Source organism: Rhineura floridana, chromosome 11 (genome assembly GCF_030035675.1).
Source record: "Rhineura floridana isolate rRhiFlo1 chromosome 11, rRhiFlo1.hap2, whole genome shotgun sequence".
In the NCBI taxonomy this organism is placed as follows: domain Eukaryota; kingdom Metazoa; phylum Chordata; class Lepidosauria; order Squamata; family Rhineuridae; genus Rhineura; species Rhineura floridana.
Genome location: NC_084490.1, coordinates 19,201,633 through 19,222,615, shown reverse-complemented (window position 1 = coordinate 19,222,615; position 20,983 = coordinate 19,201,633). Strand labels below are relative to the sequence as shown.

The 20,983-nt window shown below is 47.2% G+C and overlaps 1 protein-coding gene across 2 annotated transcripts in view; it reads left to right on the top strand.

Moving 5' to 3' along the window:
• Positions 1-20,798, top strand: part of LOC133366413 (myocardin-like) — a 38,053-nt gene extending 17,255 nt beyond the window's left edge. Inside the window, exons 7-14 of one of the 2 annotated variants that reach the window (XM_061589472.1) lie at positions 821-957; positions 4,333-4,449; positions 5,567-5,838; positions 7,430-7,574; positions 13,357-13,758; positions 15,140-15,277; positions 17,382-17,436; positions 17,823-20,798. In XM_061589472.1, the coding sequence (XP_061445456.1) occupies positions 821-957; positions 4,333-4,449; positions 5,567-5,838; positions 7,430-7,574; positions 13,357-13,758; positions 15,140-15,277; positions 17,382-17,436; positions 17,823-18,268 (1,712 nt within the window). In that variant the 3' untranslated portion in view covers positions 18,269-20,798. Of the gene's footprint in view, positions 1-820; positions 958-4,332; positions 4,450-5,566; positions 5,839-7,426; positions 7,575-13,356; positions 13,759-15,139; positions 15,278-17,381; positions 17,437-17,822 lie in introns of both variants that reach the window. The other variant, XM_061589471.1, reaches the window with a different exon arrangement.
• Positions 20,799-20,983: the final 185 nt, after the last annotated feature.

Here is a 20,983-nt window from a genome sequence, read left to right as displayed (position 1 = left end):
ATGGAGGGGTTCCCAGCACTAATAGTTCAATAGATCTTGCTTTCCTATCAGGCTTGTAGGGAGGTACCCCAAAGCCACGGTGCAGAGAGAAGGCCTCTATGTGTGTCTTCCTAGTTCTCAGCTTCTCCAGACCAGACTACTTCTAAGACAGAAACTACTTCCTTGTTGTGGGGAGGCCTCTCTCCTGAAAGAGTTCTTATGGCCCACATTATTCTCCTGGCCAATCTTTACACATGTTGATGAGGACACTTGACAGACTTGGCTGAATCCATTAACTTGTGAATGGAACTAAACTTTAGAGCAGGTTTCTTCTTTTCAAGATCCCAAATCAGAGGCTGGAAAAGGGATTCATAGAAATCATCCATCGCAACCCTCAATCCCATAAAACTTGTTCCCCGCTTGCCACCTCCCCCCCATGATTAGGCTTGCAATGCTTAAAGAGGGCTTCTCTCTCAGCCTAATCTTGCTGTGAGAATAAATGAGTTCTGAAAGCGCTTTGAGAGCAACCATTGCTCAGTTGCAGCAAACGCTCTTTGCATGCAGAAGGTCCCAGGTTCAATCCCTGGCATCTCCAGGGATCCTAATGAAGGGTCTCTAAGGTAACAGGGCTGTTGAAGACCCTTGCTTGAGTCCCACAAGAGCTGAGTCCGAGTCAATGATGCAGAGCCAGATGAGCTAATAGCCAGACTCAGTATAAGGCAGCCTCATATAGCTAAAAATGTAAAATAAAACTGCAATGGAGAGGAATAATTCCTCTCTCTCCCCCCACCTGTAACAATACCAAACATCCTTCCTCTCTCTTTCAAAACGCCATCTCCAGATGCAGTTCCTGCTGCTCCCGATTCCTTCAACTTCGAGGAAGATCTGAGTAGTTCATCTTCATCCTCCTCCCCGTGCTTTGCACTGTCTCCTGGCAGTGCCCAAGGGAATCCTTCAACCTCAGGGACAGCCTTCCAAGTAAGCAACTGTGTATAGTCACAGGGGTGCATGCTGAAGGCGAAATGGGACAAGAGGCAAGAGTTAGGGGGACTTAACCTGAAAGAGGAAGGATGGGCACACACGAGAATTCTCTTACCTTGCCTCTGACTTTTTTGGGGGGGGGATAGGGTTCCATACAAACTGAGATGGCAACATGACTTCAGGTGTGGATGTATGCTGGCCTCCTTGCCGGTCTTGGGGGCCCTGGCTATTGTGGATCCTCACCACACTATAGGCCAGCTGGTCCAGCAAGTCAGTAGTGCCCATCAGGCACCTGAGGGGGAGCAACCCTACTACTGGGCAGTGCGAGGCGGGTGCCTCAGGCGACAGATGCTGTGGGGCAAAGAATGGTGGTGAGGTGTTGGAGGACAGAGCTGTGTCCACAGCCTGCCCTGCACCCCCTAAGCTAAGCCTGGTGCCCTCAGGTGCAGTGAAGAATGCTATCCTATCACCAGTCTTGCAATTAGATTTAAGTAGCTTGTGGCTCCATGTCAGTGGGGCAGTGGAATCTGCCCCGTTTTAGTACAAACTTTCAAGGAGCTGTCCAAGGTGCTGAAGCTCCAGGGAGTTGTCCAAGGCACTTGAGCCACTTGGTTCACTTCTCTATGTAGAATGGGTCGGGGATTTTGTCCTTCAACTCAAGCAGTCTTCATCCAGCTTTGTAGGCACTGGAGCTGGGTAACTACCACTCCTGTTCCAAAACTGAAAGACTGTTCAATTTTCATTGAGAGCCCCAGAAGAACAGGAAGAAAAAACAGATGATACAAGTAGCCTTCAGCCATTTAGAACCAGGTCCCACCTTTAACCCCAATCTGCAACGTGTGCCCCAACTTTAATTATTTTCACCAAATAATGTCAGTTTATTTTCTTGCTCCCTGTCTCCTCCCCCCCCTTCTATTCTCTCCTTCTCTTAAAATATCCTGAACCAAAATGGTGGTGTTGCAACATGTGCAATCCACTTAGAGATTGAGACCTCCTTAGCTGATGCACCAGTTGAAGACCGGTGCTCTACATCAGCCTTACTCAACATTGTGTCCTCCAGGTGTTTTGGACTCCAACTCCCATCAGTCCTGTGTTTTCAGCGGTTTATGCCATGCTGCGTCTCTGAGCCAGCTGTCCAGGAGCTGGTCTCCTGGTCCATAGCTTTTTCTCTTAAAGGGGCCATGCGCCAGATATTTAGTTGATGATGTATACATTACAAGCCCCAGCCAGCATGACCAATGGTCAGGGATGATGGCAGTTGTAGTCTAACAACATATGGAGAGCACCAAGTTGGGGACGGCTGCTGTAGAGAAAGCCTTGGAAAAGACCCCAAGTAAAATATTTATGTATATGAGAGCAACTGGGGATTGCCCGGAGAGCAGAAATCAGAGGCCTCCGGGGTATGAGTACAGATTGCTGAAGCAGAGGTAGAGCAGAGTACCTCATACTGACTGTATTAAACAATGAACTCTCTGCAGTGAAGTTCTCCTGAGCAAGTCACTCAATACCACTGCATTCTTGTGCAGCTCCCATTTATTGCAGTGGGGCTTGTATGGAATGCTAGATTGCACCACGTTCAATGTGTTTACAACAAGCCTATAGACAGAAATGATGTGCTGAAGTGTGTCTAAGAGGAAGTGGGAGTGGTTTTGAATCAGTACAAAACAATCATAACCTAAATACAGGTGGCCCAGTATGTTTCAAGTTATGTGATTGTACTAACTATGAATAACAGAAAACATACTGTTGTAAAAAAGTTTTAAAATGTGCCTAATGTGTGTTAATTATCCCAGTGCCTTGCACACATTGACCAGAAATATTATAGGTGTACTTCCTACTGAGCAGTCTTCATACTTTTGTTTAAAACACTCACTCACCCTCACACTCATACCCTCACACTCACACACTCCTTGGCTATGGCCTGGTCCATACAGAAATACAGCAAATGAACAGAGATGTCAAAAAAGACCTTGTGTATTCAGAAGTATGTAGGACTGTAAATATTGGAAAAGGAAAGCAAAGTCCTAAAAAAACTCCAGTCCCTCTATAATCTCTCTTTTCTCGCTCTGTACAGGTAAAATAAATGTATGTATACTCTTGTTGCCCTCTACAGGGCATGTTGCAATATTGCAGGGCATAAGAATAACATTAAGTTGAGTTAGCCTGTTTTCCCTTTTCCAGGCCACAATAATGCTTCCCCTCAAAATTGTACGCAGCAGAACTCAACAGTAGTTAAGTAATTAGGCCTGCTCCCAATCTACTTCTTCTAAGGTGGGAATCTCAGCTTAGAGTTGCCACATTCAGTCTCTTGACTGCCATTCTTGCAAACTCCTTATGTGTGAGACCAAATTAGGCCTAAAATGATAGAATCGTGCACCTCAAGAGTCACTTCTGATTCACTTATGAGCCAAAACTTGTCACATCACCTTTGGCTTTTCCCAGCTAGATCTACAGAGGGTAGTGAAGTTGGGCAGTTGTTGTTAGTAGCACTAGTAGTAATAGTAGTACTTTTTTGTGATGGTACTCACCAGTACGGAGTACTGTCACCTCCTCTTCGTTTGGCTGCCCATGGCAGCCATTTTGTGCTGGCACCCACAGCACTTTTATCAAGATATGAGTACTGGCACCTCACTTTTTTTACCAAAAAAAGCACTGATTATTATTATTAATTTTATTACCCGACTTCACCAGTAGGTCCCTTGGCAGGTGCCCCAAACAAATTTGGACACTGGATTAGAGAAGGAGGTGCAAACAGAAATCTGCAAAAATTGGAGAAAGCCTCTTCTACTTTGGGGAACGGCCTTTATGACTAAGGCTGCAATCCAATACATGTCTACTCAGAAGAAAGCTCCACTGAGTTCAATGGGACCTACTCCCAGGTAAGTGTGTATTGGATTGCAGTCTAAACATACAACTCTAATAAGAGTGAGAAGGCAGGCAAATAGAAGATTTCATTGAAAAAATGGAGCTTGTTTATACTATACTGGAACAAGATGCAATAACAAATAAATCCATATTCCCTCTTAGGAAACATACAAATTACAGAAAACTTTATCCTCTTTTATTACAGATTAAGCGCTTTAGCATGTTGTTTTAAGTAAGCTAGAAATGTGTAATGTAAATATATTTGTATTTAAATTATATTAAATAAATATTTATCAATCTCTTATTAATTAAACTATTTGAAAATAAGTATTATTCTACACATTAATTGTGCATTGTCTTACTATCGTCATCCTTTTTGTAATCTACCTTGAAACTAGATGTTATTGATGATGATGATAATACTTTTTGTTTAAAGTGGGAGAAAGGAGGTGCAGCAGTTGTGAGCCAGGACACCTAGGCTTTATTTTCTACCTCTTCTCCCTGCAGCTGGACCTACCTCCGATCCTGGATCAACAGCCTTCTGTGTCATCATCCACCTCTGAGGCTGAGTTCCCTCCCCAAGGGGGGAGCCCCCTTGGCAAGTCCTCAATTTCACTCCTCAAGGTAGAGACAATCAGAGCTGGACTCAGCAAAAAAAGGTTCAGGGTTTGGGGGGAAGTGGAAGAGAAGTCCACTCCTTTACCGGGGTGTAGTCATCCAGGGTCTCGGGGGGGGGCTTAAACCCCTTACTTTTTTGGGAGCAGGGTCCCAGCAGGGTCCCTGTGTCTCTAGCATCCTGTGTCAATCAGCATGAAAGAGGTATGTGTTAGCCACTGATAACATGCTTCCTTGTTCTTTACTGCTGATTTTATGCTTATTGGCTTCTAAGGATGTCTAGTTGTAGGAAGAGGCATTAACAAGGATCTCATTCTCACCCCCCCAAACAAGGGGGGGTGGATGTGACTTTCATGAAGGGACCCTGCACTTCTGAATTTGCCACTGCACTGCGGCTCTTTTGTTTTCGTCAGAGAAAAGTACAGGCCATGAATTGCAGGCATAATCGTGGGAGAGTCAGCAGTCCAAGAGTTCTGGCTGGTAGCTGCCTATTCTGAATACGGCTCAGACAAAGCCTCCTTCTCCCCTCCCCCCCCCATTTTCATTTTCAGGCAGCAAAAGTTTTGCAAGGGTGGGGAGGCTTACTGGTGGCAATGGCAACTACTATATTCAGCAGGTGCCCCCGGGGAAAATTTGCCTGCTGCTGTTTTTACTGCCTTTCAGGTGCCCAGCTACATCTGTCGTGTTTGCCTCAAGTTTTTAATAGGGATTGGTTTTACTCACTGAAATGGTTTTATTGGCATTTGTGCTGCATGTATTACATGCCCTACGAAATAATCTGTTCTAAGGGTTGTTTACTATTCTTGCATCTTTCTCTCCTTTATAATGTAGATGTCATAAGCTGCCTTGAAGGCTTAGTTTGGTGTAAAGGCTAATAAATAAATGAACAACCCAATCCAGAAAAACAGCTGGCTGGTTTATGCCCCTCCCTCTGCTGCTGACCATCAGTCTTGCCTTGTGCTGAACGCCCAAGTACTGTACCAAGAGGAAAAAAGGTGGCAACCCTACCTAGCTCTAGAACCTCCCTGCTCTAACTGTTATGCCCCACTGTCTCCTGAGAGTGCCTGCTCTCTTTCACACCCTTTGACACCTCTTCCCCTCCCCTCTGTCTTTTTCCCCACCCCAGACCCCAGCCAAGCTCCCCGAAACCAGGAAACCTCCACGCCCCAAGAAGGCGAAGGAGCCGCGGCCCAAAGTGAAGAAGCTCAAGTACCACCAGTACATGCCGCCCGACCAGAAGGGTGAGCAGCCCCCGGTGCCCATGGACGCAGCCTATGCCCGTCTCTTGCAGCAACAGCAGGTCTTCCTGCAGCTCCAGATCTTGAACCAGCACCAGCAGCCCACGCCAACTTCGCCTGCTACCTTCTGCGTTCAAGCCCTGCACGCTGTCCCAGCCAGGTGACTCATTGCTTTCCGCTGGGACTTCTACAGGTGCAGCTTGTGGCATGGTCACTCTGGCGCATGACCAGTGGAACTACTGCTGGGCATGTCTGATAGGGAATATGGGAAGCTGCCTTACGTCAAGTCAGACCATTGGTCCATCTAACTCAGTATTGTCTGCACTGACTGGGAGCCGCTCTCCAGGGTTTCAGGCAAGGAGTCTCTCCCAGCTCTACCTGGAGATGCTGGGGATTGAACCTGGGACCTTTTGCATGCAAAGCAGATGCTCTTACCACTGAGCTACTGCCCTTTCCAAAGTTCACATTTTGTCTGTTAAGAGCCAGCATCTGTGCTATGCAGTTGTTTCTCTGGTATTTTGCCACAAAAGGTGGCCGGGCTCTACAAGAACCAGTGTTGTGTGGATATATTTATTTAACTTTACTTGTATTGATTGATAGCTTCCTTCCAGGGGCCTCAGGGGAAGCATGACTGGGTTCTCCCCACTCACATTTTATCCTCGCATCAACCCTGCAAGGTAGGTTCAACCGAAAGTTAGTGGCTGGCCCAAGGTTTCCCCAGTTAGTTTCATAGTTGAGTGGAGATTTGAAGATGGGTTTCCAAGCTCCTAATCCATCATGCTAACTGTTATACCATGCCAACTCAGGTCAGTGTCAGTTAAGGACTGGGGAGATCCAACTTCAAATCTCCACAGAGCTCACTGGGTGATCTTGGGGCAGGCACTCGGCCAAACCTGCTTTGCAAGATTGTTGTGAGGATAAAATAACAAACGTGAGGAGTACTGTGTGTGCATGATGCCCTAGGCTCCTTGGAGGAACGGTGAGGTAAAGATGTAATAAATAGATTTAAATTATTATCCATCATTTTCCTTCAAAGAGCTCAAGGCAGCATTCATTTCCACCTACCTTTATCCTCGCAGCAGCAACCTTGTGTGACTGAGAGAGAGTGACTGGTCCAAGGTCAAATGCAACAGACTTTGCAGCAGAGTGGAGATTGGACTTCAGGTCTCCCCAGTTTGACTAATTGAGGAAGATGAAATATAGTAACAACCTCCAGAGGGAGTCTGCTAGTTATGCACTCCGAGATGGAGTGTGGAGTTCAAAATGGAGAGTTGAGTCAATGTGTCCAGGGTGATGTGGTGGCTAAAAGTATTACTATATTACATTTATTAGTCATTAAAAAAAAAAAGAAACTTGAAGCGACTTACAACATTGAAACAGATGTAAAAACAGAAAGAAAAACATCCTAAAATACTCACGAGTTGGACTTAGACCAGCAAGACCTGTGTTCAAATCCTCACTTGGCCATAAAACTCACACTGGGCATCAGCCTTGCCTACCACACAGGGTTGTTGTAAGGAGTAAAGGCATGAGGGAACCATCTAAGCTGCCTTGAAATCTTTTGAGGAAACACAGGATTGAAAAAAGCAATAAATAAATAGTATACAATGAACTAGAAGGGTCCCCCCCGCCAAGACAGGCCAACACTGTCTCTTGCTTCTCTTCCAAAACCAAAAACACAACCAAGACTGAGGCAGGTTGTAAGGGGCAACTTCCTGTTCATTCCTCTCTCTCTCTCCTTTGCTCAGCAGTGCTCCAGAACAGGCCCTGAGCTTCCCTGGGACACCTGCACCACCAAGTGGGCCTCTCCCACTCCCTCTTTCCTCTCCAGCCACGCCAACCTCCCCTTCGCCACCCAAACCGGAACTGTTGCCTGCCAACTTGGAGGAGCTAACGGTGAGTTGGGGCAAGAGGATGGCCAATCATCATCCCCCCCTCTCCCTCACACACATCAGATTCTGCTGTCAGTGTGGATTCTGCAAATCAAGTACAGTCGCACAAATAATGGCTTCTTCTGCTTAAGGTATTTTCACAGAACCTGGAGCTGGATGGGAAGATCTAGAGCAGGGGACTCGTCTTTGTCTGGGGAGGCTGTAACTCCATCCACGCAAAAACCAGAAGTTTCTTCATACCTACACACCCACACGACACCGCTCTGTCCTCCACCCAGGCAGCCAAGAGATATTATCACAATTCAAGGACAAATTCCAGCCAGGCAAAAGCACTTGAGGAGGGTTCAGAGCAAGGGCAGTGAGGGGTGTGGCCAGGGAGTGGGCATGGCCCAGGGAGAGCCCCAAGGACCAGATAGCAAGGAGTTGAGGTTCTCTACTCTAGCAGAAGGATGGATTACCCCCTTCCATGTGATCCTGCCCAGAGAACCTTCTCTGAGTGCTCCCTGTCATTAGAGGTTAGACAGGTGGTGAGTTAGGGGCAAGGACTTTTCCAGTGCTGGTGTCCCAACTATAGAGCACTCTGTGCATGAGTGATCACAATTAGGTGGCAGACTACAACTTTATTTTTTCACCCCAAGCCTTCTGGGATTGATTTTTAGAGCTGCTGATTTATGGCATTTTTCTAGTGCTTATTGCTGATTCCACTTGTATTTTGTTGTGGTGGTCTTATTTCTTGTTTGCAAGCCACTTTAGACATTTTGATTTCAAAGCAGGACTTGAAAAACAAAAGCAAGCAAATAAGCAAATAAACAAATGAAAGGGGTGTAGGAAAAGGTATGAAGACAAGAAGAAAAACGGACACCAGGAGTTACGAAATGAAGACAGGGAACTAGGGAAGCTTCAGTCCTTGAATTAGACCCGTTAAGAATTCCTGATCTCATAAGCTGTGACTGCAGGACATGTACACCTCAGCTGCTCATCATATCCACCTCTTGAAGGCTGCTGACTAGCCATTCCTTTCGCTGGGCAGATTGTTGGCTATTGGCCCAGGAACTATCTGAGCTTGGAAGGTGACACATACACTCTTCCAACCAGTGGTAGTTTCTGCCCATTGGGACTGAGGGGCTGGAAGTCAGAGAGGCCAACAGTAGGTGGAGGCAGAGCCAATGAAAGGCAGAGGCAACTAATTCTAGTTTTGCCCCCATCCTCCTTGCTGAGTTCTGCAAGGGCAACACCGAGACAGAGGAGGGAACTGGCAAGCAGTGCACCGTCTGGACTGGATGTAACTAAGAAGACGGGCAGATGAAGGTTAGCTGAGGGCAGGCAGAGGTTGGTGGGGCAGTGCCCCATTTGCCCTAATATTTATTTATTATTTATTTATTTATTTATTGCACTTGTATACCACCCCATAGCCGAAGCTGTCTGGGCGGTTTACAGCAATCAAAAACATTAAAACAAATATACAATTTAAAACACATATTTTAAAAACAATTTAAAACACAATTTTAAGATTTAAAACAATATAAAAACAATTTAAAACACATGCTAAAATGCCTGGGAGAAGAGGAAAGTCTTGACCCGGCGCTGAAAAGATAACAGTGTTGGTGCCAGGCACACCTCATCACAAAAATCATTCCATAATTTGGGAGCCACCACTGAGAAGGCCCTCTCCCTTGTTGCCACTCTCCGAGCTTCCCTCGGAGTAGGCACCTGGAGGAGGGCCTTTGATCTTGAACATAGTGTACGGGTGGGTTCGTATCGGGAGAGGCGTTCCATCAGGTATTGTGGTCCCAAGCCGTGTAAGGCTTTATAGGTCAAAACCAGCACCTTGAATCGAGCTCAGAAACATACAGGCAGCCAATGCAAGCGGGTCAGAATCGGTTTTATATGTTCGGACCGTCTGGTCCCTGTTACCAATCTGGCTGCTGCATTTTGCACAAGCTGCAGTTTCCGAACCGTCTTCAAAGGCAGCCCCACGTAGAGTGCATTGCAGTAATCTAATTTGGAGGTTACCAGAGCATGGACAACTGAAGCCAGGTTATCCCTGTCCAGATAGGGGCATAGCTGGGCCACCAACCAAAGTTGGTAGAAGGCACTCCGTGCCACCAAGGCTACCTGAGCCTCAAGTGACAGAGATGATTCTAGCTACGAACCTGCTCCTTCAGGGGGAGTGCAACCCCATCCAGAACAGGTTGGACATCCACCATCTGGTCAGAAGAACCACCCACTAGCAGCATCTCAGTCTTGTCTGGATTGAGCCTCAGTTTATTAGCCCTCATCCAGTCCATTGTCGCAGCCAGACACCGGTTCAGCACATTGACAGCCTCACCTGAAGAAGATGAAAAGGAGAAATAGAGCTGCGTGTCATCACCATACTGATGGCAATGCACTCCAAAGCTCCGGATGACCGCACCCAACGGTTTCATGTAGATGTTGAACAGCATAGGGGACAGAACTGACCCCTGCGGAACCCCATACTGGAGGGTCCAGGGTGCCGAGTAATGTTCCCCAAGCACCACCTTCTGGAGGCGACCTGCCAAGTAGGAGTGGAACCACCGCAATGCAGTACCTCCCACTCCCAACTCAGCTAGTCTCCCCAGAAGGATACCATGGTCGATAGTATCGAAAGCCGCTGAGAGATCAAGGAGAATCAACGGAGTCACACTCCCCGTCTCTCTCCCGACAAAGGTCATCATACAGGGCGACCAAGGCTGTTTCTGTGCCAAAACCAGGCCTGAAACCCAACTGAAATGGATCCAGATAATCGGTCTCATCCAAGAGTGTCTGGAGCTTGCCCACAACCACTCGTTCCAGGACCTTGCCCAGGAATGGAACATTTGCTACCGGCCTATAGTTAAGATTTTCTGGGTCCAGAGAGGGCCTGTTCAGGAGTGGTCTCACTACTGCCTCTTTCAGGCAGCCAGGGACCATCCCCTCTCGCAGAGAGGCATTAATCACTTCCCTGGCCCAGCCGGCTGTTCCATCCCTGCTAGCTTTTATTAGCCAACAAGGGCAAGGATCCAGCACAGAAGTGGTTGCATGAACCTGTCCAAGCACCTTGTCAACGTCCTCAAGCTGTACCAACTGAAACTCATCCAAGAAATCGGGACAAGGCTGTGCTCTGGATACCTCGCTTGATTCACCTGCTATAACACTGGAGTCTAAGTCCTGACGGATGCTAAAGATGTTATCCTGGAAGTGCCTAGCAAATTCATTACAGCGGGCCTCAGATGGTTCTACCATGTCCCTGGGGCCAGAGTGTAATAGCCCCTGGACAATTCTAAAGAGCTCCGCTGGGCAGCAGATTGATGATTTGATAGCGGCAGCAAATTGTTTTTTTGCTGCCCTTACTGCCCCTAAATTCAGCTTACCATAGGCACTTACCAGTGTATAATTGCATCCACTAGGAGTTCGCCTCCATTTGCACTCAAGCTGTCTCCTATATTGTTTCGTCGCTCTCAGCTCTGGGGTATACCATGGAGCCGTACGAGCTCTACACAGGAGAGGGCGCTCAGTAGCAATCATGTCAACCGCCCGGGTCATTTCTGTATTCCACAGTTCAACCAGGGTTTTGACAGGAGCACCAGCCCTATCAGCCGGAAAACTCCCCAGAGCCCTTTGGAAACCATCCGGATCCATTAGTCTCTGGGGGCGGACCAACTTATTAGGTCCCCCACACTTGCAGAGGGGAAAAGCCGCTGTAAGTCTAAACTTCAGCAAGCAATGATCTGTCCATGACAGAGGGACTGATGTAAGGCCCCCCACATTCAGATCACCAACTCCATGTCCAGATGCAAAAACCAAATCTAGAGTATGCCCTGCTACATGTGTTGGGCCAATGGCATATTGGGACAGTCCCATGGTTGTCATGGAGACCATGAAATCCTGAGCCGCCCCAGATAAGGTGGCCTCGGCATAGATGTTGACATCCCCCAGAACCAACAGTCTGGGGGATCTCAACAGTACACCCGAGTCCACCTCCATCAGCTCAGCTAGGGAGTCTGTTGGGCAGTGGGGTGGATGGTACACCAACAGGATCCCCAGTCTGTCCCGCTGACCCAACATAAGGTGCAAACACTCCAGACCAGTAGTCACATGGACAGGGTGCTTGCAGAGGAAGATGGAGCTCCTATAGACCACAGCAACCCCCCCTCCCCGACCCTCAGGTCTACCCTGATGCTGGACCAGGTACCCTGGTGGACATAGCTGGGAGAGACTGACTCCCCCCTGCTCACCCACCCAGGTCTCGGTTATACATGCCAGATCGGCTGCCTCATCCACAATTAAATCGTGAATGAGGGAGATCTTATTATGCACCGATCTGGCATTTAGCAGCAGCATCCGGAGGCCTGAGAGCTGGCTGATAGGACAACCAACAAACCTGCGGGTGTGGGGAGGACTGGAACAAGGCACAGCTGTTAACTGCCTGGGCTGCGTTCCCCTTACCTGGCAAGTCCTCCTCACAACGCCATATCTCCCTCTACCCTTCACTAATTGGGCCCCCCTCAAATCTTCACTAATTGGGGGCACCTCAAATCTCCCCACTTGGCTCTGAGTCCTCTCTCCCAGGCACATAACTGAAGACCCAGAAAAAGGCAGACAAAGCAGGAGCCACCTCAGCCAGCTGGCTTATTTATCCCCTCCAGAGAAGGGACAGGTGGAAAAAAATCAGCCACAGCTGGCTGAGTACCTGGGGCCTGGCCCGCAGAGCTGAAGTCCAGCTGAGAAAGGGTGGTGGTGGTGGTAGCCCAGCAGCAGCAGCAAGCAGGCAGGCAGCAGCAAACGGCTCTCTCTCCCTGGAAGGGATGGTGGTGTTCCCCTTCCTCCTGCAGGCACTGGGTCTCCAATAGACCAGTCTCCCCTTCTTCCAACCCCGACCCTCAGGCAGTGGCAGCTGGTGGTTCCATGTCAGTGGGGCAGTGGAATCCGCTCCGGGTTTTAGTCTGAACGTTCAAGAAGCTGTCCAAGGTGCGGACAGCTCTGTGAAAGTTTGGACTAAAACCCAGAGCAGATTCATCTTCCACACTGACATGGAGCCACCAGCCGTCACTGCCTTCAAGCCCAGGGAAGAAGTGTCAGAAGGATTGTGTATATGTGATGGAACAAGATAAACTATTCTTGGGTCAGAGAAGAGATGAAAGAGACTGGAAGCCTCTTGGGGAACAGGGTGCCTCTCTGTGGGGATCTGCCGTGGGAGTTGCAGGTCTGCTGCCTGGTATGAGTGTGTATGCTGCATGCCTTCATTTATGCCGTATTTGTTTATATGTAAATAAACCAGATACTAATAATAATATCCAGTGCTCCAAAAGAAGCCAAGCCTGGTTGCTAGTCATGGATCTTTTCACTGTTCAGGGGAGAAGCAGCATGTAACGATATTATTACATTCTCCCCCATGTGTGTATTGCAGACGTAGGCAGAAGGTTGATCTGGATCTATTGGTAGATCTCTGGATGATTTGCAATAGATTGGCAAAGGTCTCTGACTCCCAATTGTTTAATAATAGCTGCAACAAAATGACTCTCCCCCCCCCGCCACACTTTAAATTATACCGCTGAACTGAAGAAAGCTGGGAAGAAAACCGGGGATGGGTGTTCTGGGTGGAAGGACTGTGAGTTCTGTTCTGTTCTGGCACTCAACACAAATTCCTGGGATCAGATCCTTTAATGCTAAGTGTAATTCTTCTGCAGATTCTCCGCTTTGCAGATATCAGGGTTGCGGATGTATTTTGTAACAGTCTGTAGTACTTTTTGCTGTCTATTACATGTGGCCATTGATTTGATTCCCAGGTCTCCGAACTCCGCCAGCAGCTCCGTAAGCGGGGCCTCCCTGTTTCGGGCACCAAGCCAGCCCTGCTGGAGCGCCTCAAGCCTTACCAGGTGGCCCGGGCCAAGCCCCCACCTGTCCCACTCCCTAGCACCCGCTTGGCCCCCTCCGAGATAGAGGAGGCAGCCCAGGCCCTGCGGGAGAAGCAGCGGGTTGCTGAGAATCTGACGTTGAAACTTCACCGGGAGCAGAAACACCATGACGATGATGGCTTCCGTGTGGAGCTGGAGATGCACAAACGGATCAAGAACCGCCGCAAGGGAGCACTACCACCCCACAGCCAGCAGGGAGGGCCTCCACCTTATGTCCCAAAGAGAGAGTGTGCCAAGGAGGGGGGAGGAGAAGGCACGGAAGATGGCTTTATGGTGAGCAAACTGGCATTCCCTGGCTAACCTAAAAGGGAGTGAGGGGCTGACACGATGGAGAAATGAGGGAGTCACTCTTGGATTATCTGTGGGAAGGAGGGTAACCACACGGATTAGAGCAGAGTGCAGGGAGACAGGCTGCCTGAGATTTGAGAATCTGGAGAGCTGTGGAGCTATAAAAACATCAGAAGTAAAGTCCCAGCATTCTGCATCCCATGGTGGCCAACAAGATGCTCAAGGAAGGAGGAGATGAGTGTAACAGCCCTTTCCCCACGGCTGACCCCCAGCAGCTGGGATTCATTGGCACACTGCCTCTGAACATGAGGCTTCAGCATGGCTATCAGCCATTGACAGAACCTGAATTTTTCTAATTATTTTTAAAGTCTTTAAGGCTATTACCACATCTTGTGACAGTGAGTTCCACAAGTTAATTATTTATTATTTATTTTGTGTATTTGTATGCTGCTTTTTGTCACCAGGTGACCTCAAAGCGGCTTCCATAGCAAGAATAATACAATATCATAAAAACAATTCAGAACATAATAAGAAACTTCAACAGTATCAGTACATAACACCACAAAATATCACAAAACAGGCTCAAATCTCAAGTCTGCAAAAGCTAGAGAAAACAAATATATTTTATCACATGGTAGAGCCCCATCATTGTAAGACCATCCATGTCTCCAAGAGGAGAGAGTGAGAGAAAGAGAGAGAGCTCTCTTTCATCCTGAATCTGCTGCCAGTCAGTTTCAATGGGTGACTCTGAGTTCTAGTATTGTGTGAGAGGGAGAAAAAACTTCTATCTACTCTCTCCATATCATGCATAATACACTTCTTACCATGACCCCCACCCCTCCAGTTATCTTTTCTCTAAACTCAGAACCCTCAGATGCTTTAACCTTGGTTCTTCCGGGGTTAGGATTAACAATTTTTTTCTTTATCTGCCAAAGAGTACTGGAAATCTGATTTTGTTCGCTTGTTTCCCCATTTTATCTGATGTTCAAGTAGGGAGGAGTGGCCCTTTCGCTGATGCTGTATCCTAGCAAAAGGCCACAAACCAAATTGTCTCTGTGTAGCCTCAGACAACCTTAAGACATATAGGGCAGTGGTCAGTAGTGACAGCCATAAGGCAAAATAATAATAACAACAATCTTGTCCACAGAGGCACATGTTTGCATGTGTCTTGCATGTGGTGAGGCACAATTTAGGGGCGTCTGGTGTAACCAGATGACCTACTAACCAATGAGCATGGGACATTTTAGGAAATGTCCGTTTTAGACCTAGTGGGGGTGACATCAGTGGAGCTAGTGTGATAAGGGCTTTTGCCTGGGGCAAATGCAGATAGACTGACCACTTTGTACTTCTTCCATCCTCCCATTAGGTTTTATGCCCTCCATCCTGTGAGCCAATTAATTCTGATATGGAGCTGCCCCTTGAAATCACAGCCAGTCCCCCGGACCCAGCCCCAGGAGCCCGTTCCCTCGAGGAGGAGCTACAAGAGGCCATCCAAAAAGCTCAGGTACTCTGGGCCTGGGAGGCACCAGCTGGGTTACAGCCTCTTTTCTTTTCTTTTGCAGTCTGTCCAGTTCACTGGTGGCTGGTGGCTCTATGTCAGTGGGGCAGGCGAATCTGCTCCGGGCTTTAGTCCGAACTTTCAGACTAAAGTTCAGACTAAAATATGGAGCGGATTCCACTGCCCCACTGACATGGAGCCACAAGCTGCTGCTGGACCAGTTCCTATGGCTTTTGCTTTCCTCATAAAACTTAGGTTGTATTAATAAGAACTTGTTACTACAATCTAGGAATGGGGGAGAAATTCAATTCAGTTCACATTCAAAGCCGAATCTTACCAAATTCGCATATTCTGAAATAACATGAGAACTGAAATACTGGCGGCATTCTTAAAAATTCACACTAGTCCAAATTTTGTGAGGCAGTTCTCCAGCCAAACAATGTTTCAAAAAATGCATATATTAGAGGAAAGCGTGCATAAATACATTATACATTAGTCAAAACTGCATACAAATGTGTTTTTTAGGAGAAACTCACGCTAAAAAAACAAGAATTTTCATAAGATTTTTTATTTTAAAATTCACACATTGCTGCAGAAATGTGGAGAACTGAATTTAAGATTGCAGAAATGAGAAACTTGAGAACCAAAACTGAGAGATCCTTCGATCCCTACTTCAGTCTGACAAAACTTCACAGTGCTCTTCAGTTCCTTATTCTCACTGGCCCACTTTGCATGTTACAGTAAATCACAGTTACTGCTTTACTGTGAACATGGAGGTTGCTCCCACTTCACTCCTTCCCTAGTACAGGCAGGAGGAACTAATCATGATTCCTGGCTTAGCATTATATCCGAACTGGATATAATGGTTTGTTTCACTCAGACAAACCACGATAGGTAAGCCAAGATCAAACCTCAGCTTCATGTCATGGTTTGTTTGGGGTGAAACAAACCATGATTCCTAGTTTGGATCTAACCAGGTATTGTGCTTTATCGCTCCCACTTACTCAAGAGGAGTAAGCAAGAGCCACCTGAGCATTCAGGGCAAACTATTAACTATAGTTTACTGTGACCTGCAAACTCTGCCACTAAGAGAGGACTGAAAGGGAAGAATATGGAGAGCTCTGGAACTATCTGTTCATGTAAATGTTTCCAGACAAGGGAGGACTCCAGTTCATTCCCAGAGTATCTCTGTGTGCCATACAGAGGAGGACTGTTTTCCTCTCCAGGATGTCCTACTTTCAAGAGAGTACAATTATTTTTCTCTCTTAAGCGGACAGAAGCACACAGATGATGAAAAACACTCCTCTCTGCCTCAGACCTTGGAAAGTTGCTGCCAGTCAGCAGACAGCACTGGGCTAGATGGGCCACTGGCCTGACACAGTAGACTTCTTCACATGTTCACATGACATCCCCAAATGATTTCCCTGGATGTGATTGTCCATAAAGCATGTATAAAGAAGGAGCAAGAAACCTTTTCCTTCCATAGCTCCCCAATTTCCTTATACCAGCTATAGCCATAGGATGTACAGGGGAGATGTCACCTGTTCAGCGTGCATTCTAGCACGTCACCTGGTTGCCCAGAAGACAGAAATTCAACAGACAGAGCCTCACATCACATCTCTGTAGTGGACAAAACTGCACCTGTTGCGTTCAGGCACACAACTCTTAAAAGTATAGGAGAGCTGCCAGAAAACTTTTTTTAAAAAACATTTAGTACCATCAGCATGTTAGCAATCCCTACAGTAGTGGTCAGTTTCTTTAAAACAGAACTGCCTGCACTCACAAAGCTTAGAATCCACAACCTGTGACCTGGTGACCCAAACTCCTGGTCTCAGCTATGTGGGGATCAGGCTGTGATGACACAGTGAGGTGCTACTCTGCATATGCACTGGGGCACTCTTCCCTTTGTTATCATTATCCCACATGTTCCAAGTCTGAAGTCTTGTCTTGAAAACAAATTTTGGGGATGAACCCCTTGGCTGTATTAAGCCTGCCCTTTGCCTCAAACAAAGCTGAAACTCATCACTGCGTAGGATCCCCCTGTATGAACGACGGGGCTGGGTGAGACATCCTTTTATACCAGCTCTTTTTTCCTTCCATTTTTGTGCAGCTGGTGCCAAGCCAATCAATCGAAGATATCTTAGAGGAACCGCTGATGTGTACAGGTGAGAAAATGGCTCCTGTTACCACCAGGGTGCAGCCTTAAAACCAGGATTTGCTGTTGAAGAAGCTTAGTTACCAGGAACAGAGATGGGGCAATGATTTTTTCCCCTGGGGCTTAAGTCCTGCTTCAGAATCAGAGTCTCTGACTTGAAATTATAACCCCCAAATCCCAGAAGGTGGGATATGGTTATTGGTTACTCAGTAGTGAGAGGCAGGCACTCTGTACACGCTCAGAGACATTGCTAGTCGCACATTCCAGTGCAAAGTCCTGACACAGTCCCGGGTTATGTGCTGTAGGTCTTAACAAGCCTCAGTTCAATTGAGCTCAGGATTAGGAGGGCCCCATAGGTGTGCTGAAGTATATCCCGTTTCTCCTCATCTGCTGTAGGTGACCTCCTTCAAGCACCTGCCTTGAACCCAGAAGTCCCTGATCGAGTTGCCCCATCCCCGCTTGTCCACCATGAAGCATCACCACCAAAGAAACCCCGGCCCAGCGGCGAACCTTCTTTAGTGTCCTCTGCCATCTTTGATTTTCCCAGTCCCTATGATTTCCTCTCAACAGCCTCCTCCTCCTCTGCATCCCTGGACTCACTCTCCTCTGTTTTCTCTCCTGACTCTTTGGAAATGCCCCCATCTCCCCCAGATGCCTGGCAAGGAAGTGGGACCCGTGCCGGATTCGACCCTGTCGATTGGCTGGAGGCCTTGACCTCAGGCTCAGCATCAGGCCTAGGCTCTGCCAGTCCTGTTGGTGGCAGCATCTTCTGCACGGACTTTTTTGATGCAGCTGACCTTGGCGTCAGCCACATGATAGACCTAATGGTGGAGCAATGGTAGATAGGGCACTAGTTGCCCATTCTGAGTCCCCAAGGCCTGAAGAGAAAGGGGGAGAATCATCCTTATGCCCTGTAAGGCCTTGCCGGGACTAGGTGAGAATGAGTGTTTGAGTCCTGGGTGGTCTTGTCTTTGTTAATGCCAAGTCCAGTTGCTCTCTTGGAAGAATTAAATCCCTCTTGTTTGGGTTGTGTCAGTGCCATGCCTCAGCTTGAATGGTCAGGGAGTTCCAGAAACTTTTGCTGGTTTATGGGTCATGCCACCTTGAACCTTGGATGTCTGCATCATGTCAGCTCTAGAAGTTCTTAACAGAATGGGAAGTGGTCTAAGCAAACAAAAGAGGTTGAACCACGAGAAAAACACCAGCTCTGCCCACATCCAGACTGTTCCCTATATCCAGATGCACTGTGGTTGAGGGTGAAGAGTGCAGATTCTGCCTTGGTTGGGCCATGCCATCTTGATTTATTGAACCAAACAGAAGAAAAAAAGTGCCAACTCTAATTTTGATTGTGCCATCTCAGGAGGAGAAGCTAAAATTTCTTGGGGCCACCTGAAATGGACTATACCAGCAGTGGCAACCTCCTGTTTTCTTGAAAGGAAGGGAGGGAGAAGAGCATATTCAGTGCTGGGGACCGAACCATCTTTTGTAGCTAGTCAAAGAGAGATGTGATCAGAAGAGGAGGAGGTGCCACTTTCAACTGCTCATGCCATTCTAATTCTTTTTTCCCTAATTTTTACTTGGCTTTACAAAGTGGAGGGTGCATATTCAGAGCTTGGAAAAGTTACTTTTTTGGACTACAACTCCCATCAACCCATTCCAGTGGCCATGTTGGCTGGGGCTGATGGGAGTTGTAGTTTAAAAAAGTAACTTTTCCAAGCTCTGATTTAGCATGCACAGGGGCTCAGAGCCATTTTTTTGGTCTGGGGGTGGTGTGGGGTGGTGGGACAGCTTCCAAAGGGAGCTGGATGTGGAGGGATCTGCTTCCACAGGGAGATGGTGGTGGCAGGTCATGCCCAAGTAACCAAAGGTTGCTGGGAAACTTTGATTAACGGGGCTGTGGAAGGATCTGGGCACAGCTGTAGTAACTGCTCATGTGGAAACTTAGAGCACATCTAATCAAAGACTTAAATCTGGTTCGATAATATCATTCCATCTCTGCTGGTATCCCTGGGAATTGGAGTTCTGTGAGAATGAAGGTACTCTAACAGAGAATTTTCTCGCTGAACTAAGGTCAGTATTTAGCTAAGCCCTACTTAAGAGTTAACGGGCACGTTTGACTTAGATTCATTCATTTCAGCGGGTCTACTTTGTGTAGGACTTAGTTGAATATTGCCCTAAGTTTCCCAGGATTCTTTGGGAAGACAACATGACGGTTAAACTGAGATAATATTGCTAAAGATGTGTGGGATAAATATGGTAGGGTGTGACAGCACCTACATTCTCAAACAACAGTCTAGATGTACATAAAAACAGGATCCGCTCTGCTCTAGAAAGCAGACTCACTCACCCCATTCTTGTCTCATACGACTGAGGACCAAACAATTTTTGCCAGTTCAAAGCAGAAGGGGCTGTGCAGAGTGCTGATTGGCTGGATGCCTATGACATCACAAGCATTCCTTCCTTTCTCCTCCCCAGAGTAATTTTTCCCTGTCAGGTTTGGCTTTTTAAATAAATAAATAAAACCAAATGCTATATGATTGTTTATATGTGTACAAAGTGAGCTTTAAGAAGCAGAAAAAGCAGGTAGGCTACTAGAAGAATGGAGGAGAGGGCCCAAAGTGGCAAGAAAATTGGCGTGCCTCAGCACTGAAGAGCAAGTTAGAGGGAAGCCGAGTTCACTCAGCAGAAAAAGAGTGTGCTGGCTCCTGTTTTTATGTCCCTTGATCTGTACCATCAGTAGAGTTCACTTCATCAGCCATTTCAGCTGTAAAACACTTCACTTCTGCACTGTCCACAGCTGGTTTACACACACCATTGACTTGCCAGGCTGGACAGTACAAAAATGAAGTACTTTACTAAAGTTGTTTGAGAGAATAGGTATAAAACACATGGCCTCCCTTGCCTGAGGGCCAACAGTGCCCACAATGTCTGTGCTTATGGATTTCCCTTCCTGGTCACATGCACACCATATATTTAAAGAACATGGCTTCCTCCAAAGAATCCTGGCAACTGAAGTTTCTTAAGGGTACTGAGAATTGTAGCTCTGTGAGGAGTTCTCAAGATTCTTTGGGGGAAGCCATGTTCTTTAAATGTATGGTGTGGATGTGAAATGACAATTCATGGGCTCTAGTGAACCAACCATAACATTGAGGGGGTTGACATTTAGCATACAGCATTGCTGGCTGTGCTCATTTCAAACATGTCCTCTGGCTTGTTCTCCACAAGCAGAAAGCAGCCATGGAAGGGCCAACAAGGTAGGCCTCACAAGGAGAGTTATTATGTACCCTGATCTTCCAACACACAGACAATCAGAATTGTACCCATCACCTTCCATCTCTTTCTCCAAATAAACATCATTTCTTGCTGCCTCAAGTATGCGTGTTTGTTTTTAATCTCCTCATGAAATTAGTTTAGGTTGGTTTGAGGCACAGTACAAGCCTTATATGGAGAAGAAACCCAGTAAGCCTGGTGATACCTAAGCGGCCTAGTGCTGGGATCAGCTAGGACATGAAGAAGCCTCCCAGTGTGTCACAATGGCACACTTTGTGGTGACTGCT